General features: G+C 42.4%; 1 protein-coding gene across 1 annotated transcript; it reads right to left on the reverse strand.

Moving 5' to 3' along the window:
* Window positions 1-2,786: 2,786 nt before the first annotated feature.
* Window positions 2,787-3,737, reverse strand: LOC149233465 (uncharacterized). Its single transcript, XM_089382205.1, has one exon. The coding sequence runs from the start codon at window positions 3,735-3,737 to the stop codon at window positions 2,787-2,789; it is 951 nt and encodes a 316-aa protein (XP_089238331.1).
* Between the last annotated feature and the right edge of the window lie 852 nt (window positions 3,738-4,589).

Raw genomic sequence — 4,589 nt, forward strand, 5'->3', positions numbered from 1 at the left:
TCCGCCTCATTGTTACTCATAATGCCTCCATTGTCTGCATATATCCATTTCGTTCTTCCTTGATCGTCCCTAAACAGACCTCCGATCCCTGCTGGGCCTGGGTTGCCTTTAGAGGCACCGTCGAAGTTTAGCTTTATAAATCCAGCCGATGGATGGGAGAACTGCAGGGTGCCGTTATATCCCGTCCTGGGCTCTTTCCACAACTGAGGGGCCACCATCCCTTGATTCAGGTTTAGTTTCTTTAGAATCTACTCTTCTTCCTGCGTCACTTCCCAATCTTCTCCATTCCATGTATCCGCAAGTATAGTTTCTCGAATATGGCTCAAGGTTTTTTCCCAGATTTGATCTTTTGTCATCTCTTTGTTTTGGAAGATTCTTCTATTTCTTTCTTTCCAGATCATCCACATATTCATCCCAACTTCCAGGCTCCAAGCTCGTCTTACCACCGGGCTCGTAAATTTCCCTCCTCCCCAAATTTTAATAGTGTTTTTAATGCTCTGTTGATCTCTATGAGTTTTTCCGAAAAGCCTCCTAACCTCTTCCCACTGTAGCTGAGCTTCTCTGCATGAATTAAGGAGGTGTTCTTGCGTTTCCATTTCTTGTTTACAGAGAGGACATCTGGGAGGGCCATGTATGCCTCTCTTTTGGAGCTGGTCCCAAGTCAGAATACGGCCTTTGATAACCAACCATATGAAATGGGCCACTTTTGGCCACCAGTTGCTATTCCATATTTGCTTCCAGGTACCTGTCATATCCTCTGGTTCTCTGGTGTTTAGAAGATGATAAGCTTCTTTAATTGAGAAATTTCCTTTTATTGTGTGTCCCCATCTCAGAATGTCCGGTCTAGATCTTATGGGGATTCTCCTTGTCTACATTTCCTTTTGATATAACTCTTTTTGTTCCCCTGCTATTTGATCCATCCATTCATCCGGACTCTTCCATATTCTCCATACATCATCTTGGCTTTCCCTCTTCCAGAAGTCCCTGACTAACTTCATTCCTTTCTCAGCTGCTTTTTGGCCTATATCCATTAGGGCTTGCAATCCATTCATTCTTTCTCTTTGCTGCCAGGCCTCCTCCCAAAATTTTGCTGAGCTGCCATCCCTGATTTCCCAGAAAGCATGTCTAGCTATCATTTCTTTATTGAGACTGGCTAGATTCCATATTGTCGACCCTTTCGGTGTATCCCTTATCCTTAATATTTCCTCTGGTTTTGTAGGCATATTGTATTTTTTTGTCCATATTCTTTTCCATAAGTCGTTTCCTCCATTCAGCCAATGCCACCATAGCTTAGCACCCATTGCCTGGTTCAAAACATAGGGATCTCTAAGGCCTAATCCTCCTTCCATCTTGCTTTTCACTACATCTTTCCAAGATACCAAGGACCATTTCTTTTGATCCTTCTGACCTCCCCATATAAATTTTTTGAAGATCTCTGTCATCTTTGCGCAAGCTCCTTTTGGGGCTGCCATTGCCGAAAGTTGATATATTGGTATTGATTGTACAACCTTAACTAAAATTGCTCTGCCTGCGAAATTCAGAGTTCTGAAAGACCAGTTTGCTAATTTACTAGCAATTTTCTCAAGGGTTTGTTGCCAGTTAGACATCCTCAGGGGGTTTAGGGCCAGCGGAGTTCCAAGATATCTAGTTGGGAGTTCCCCTGAGCAGAATCCCTGATATTTCCAGCAGTGTTGAAAAAATACGTGCAGGATTTGTCATTGTTAATTTGGGTACCAGAAGCTGTCATAAAAAGGTCTAAAATAGCTTTGATTCTTCGGGCTTCTCTGAGGGACACCTTACAGAACAGCATGATGTCATCAACAAATTGCTGATGGGTAATAGGAAGGTTATTACCCCAAATTTGGATTCCTTTGAGGTTCTTTTCTCTAACTTCTTTTTTGATGTATCTTCCTAAGCCTTCTACAACTATGATGAACAGGAAAGGAGACAGAGGATCCCCCTGACGGAGGCCTCTGGATGCTTTAAAAGGCTGGGAGGGGGTTCCATTCACCAGGATAGAGAAATTGGTTGACGAGATCATGGTTGAGATCCATTCAATCCATCTATTGCAGAAGCCATAAGCTCTTAAAACTTCTTTCAGGTACTTCCAATTCAAACGGTCGTAAGCTTTTGAAAGGTCAAGTTTGATCATCATACCTGCTTCCTTTTAACTTTTAGAGAGTGCACTACTTCTTGGGAGACCACCAACCCGTCCAAGATTTGCCGACCTTCAACGAAGCCTGTTTGCTCTGGGGAGATAATGCTAGGTAAGAGGGGCTTGAGTCTTTTAGCCATTAAGGTAGCTATGATCTTATATATCACATTACAGAGGGCAATAGGTCTAAAGCCCTGAGGGACTTCTGACTTAGTTTCTTTAGGAATTAGAGATAAGAGGGTTGAGTTTAGGCTTGTACTTACCTTTTGGTTCCTTCTTGATTCTTCCACAACATCCAGAATGTCTTGGCCTAGGAAGTCCCAACCTGCTTGATAGAATTCCGCTGTGAAACCATCGGGGCCTGGGGCTTTATTCTTTTTCATTCCCTTCACTATCTCTTCTACTTCTTCCAGAGTGGCTGCCCTCATCAAGGCTAGGTTTTGTTCTCTAGTGATCTTGCTCGGAATCTCATTGCAAATTCTTTCAATAGCTTCTCCTCGTTCAACATTAGGTTCCGTGAGGAGATCCTTGAAATGCTTCACCAAGACTTGCTCTATTTCCTCATGCTGCATAACTCTTGTCCCTGCTTCATTTTTAATAGAGAAAATTCTATTTCTTTGCCTTCTCTGGATCATTGCTTGGTGGAAGAACTTTGTATTCCGTTCCCCTCTCTTAACCAGTTTACCCTAGATTTTTGCCTCCACAAGATTTCTTCTTGTTTTCGCCTCTCTTCTAGTTGCCCTATCAGGATCCCTTCCTCCTTAGCCAGGTCCTCACTTCTGCCTGTATTTATTATTTCTTGTTGGATTTGCTTCATCTTCTGTTCTAGCAGTTGTTGATCTTTGAGTATGTGTCCGAATTCTTCCTTATTCCATTTCTTAATGTTCCCTTTCAGTTCTTTTAGTTTCATCTGGAATGTCTGCATTTTGTTTCTTCCTCTCTGACTGCTTTGTTTCCACCATTCTTCTACTTTCTTCATAAAATTTTTGTCCCTGAGCCAAAAGGCTTCGAATCTGAAGGGCTTTCTCTTAGGGCTGGCTTTTATATCCAGTTCAGCTTTAATCGGCCAATGATCTGATCCCATTCCAGGAAGAATCGCAGCTTCAATGAAAATGTCCCAATTTATGATCTGTTCTGACAGTAGGAATCTATCTAGTCTGGAGGCGATTTGGTGTCTGCCTCCCCTCCTATTATTCCAAGTATATATTCCATTTGTTGTCTGTATGTCTACAAGCCTTTGAGCTACTATCCAATCCCCGAAGGCTTCCATGTCTATCTCTGTTCTTCTGAGCCCGCCCTTTTTTTCGTTTAGAGATTTTATCATATTGAAGTCTCCTCCCACTATCCAAGGCAAAGCAGGATAAAGGGATCGCATGACTGCCAGGTTCTGAAGGAAAGCCCTACGTTCACTTTGTATATGGGGCCCATATACATTTGATAAAAGAATCCATTCTTGAGAACCTAAAATTCTAAATCTCCCTGAGAGGATACGTGGTATGCTAGTCCAATCTTCAAATTGGACTTCCTCTGGGTTCCACAGGATTGCTACTCCTCCTGCACTACCTGTCGCATCTTGACCCATGATCTCGTAATGCGGCTTGAAATTGTTCATCACCTCTCTTAGTTTTCTTTCCCTTAATTTTGTTTCTTGGATTAGCATTATATTCGGCTTATCCCTTTTGAGTCTCTCTTTCAAGTATCTTTGCTTTCCCTTACTGTTCAACCCTCTGATATTCCAGGTTGTGATAATCATTTCAATAGTTTTAGGGGTTGTTGGAAGACCTCCGACAATGGTACAACTTTCCCTGAATTCACCAGCATCTCTCCTACCATTTGAATGGTCTCACTCATAGGTCTCCTTCCCCTTTTCCTTCCACCTTTCCCTGTGGTTCCTGTTTCTGTGTTCTGATCTCCTTGTGCTCCAAGTTGCTCAGGTTGCTTTGTTGTCCATCGTCCTCGTTTTTCCTTGTATCTTTGGAACATGTCCTTATAGAGTTGTTTCTGGTCATCTGGTATAAACCGTTCATCCAGATGCTTCCACTCCTGTAAAAGTTTCCTCATGATCTGTTCTTCCTCTCCTTCTTGTTCCTGCTGCGGATCTATTTCCATTTGGATCTGTTCTTGGGTCTATTCTTGTTCCCGATCTTCCTTCTCTCCTTCTTTTTCCAAAGCTATGTTATTCGTTTCCTTGTTGTCTTTCCTGTTTTCTTTCTGGACTTCTCTTATTTCTTCTTCCTCTTCTTCTCCTTCCGCTTCCATTTCTAGATCTCGTAGGATCTCGAACTGGTTCTGACTTTTCTGATTGCCTTCTGGGTATGAAGGGTTTAGTTTGGTCTTTCCTTTTTGGGTTCTCTTTCTTCTCTGTACTTCCGTGAACCCTCCTCTATTTCCTTCATTCATCTTCCTCTCTTGCTCTGTACTTTTCTTTTCATCC

The sequence above is a fragment of the Pinus tabuliformis genome, chromosome J, assembly GCF_031772625.1.
Source record: "Pinus tabuliformis cultivar Carrire ecotype Pingquan chromosome J, CPIR1, whole genome shotgun sequence".
In the NCBI taxonomy this organism is placed as follows: domain Eukaryota; kingdom Viridiplantae; phylum Streptophyta; class Pinopsida; order Pinales; family Pinaceae; genus Pinus; species Pinus tabuliformis.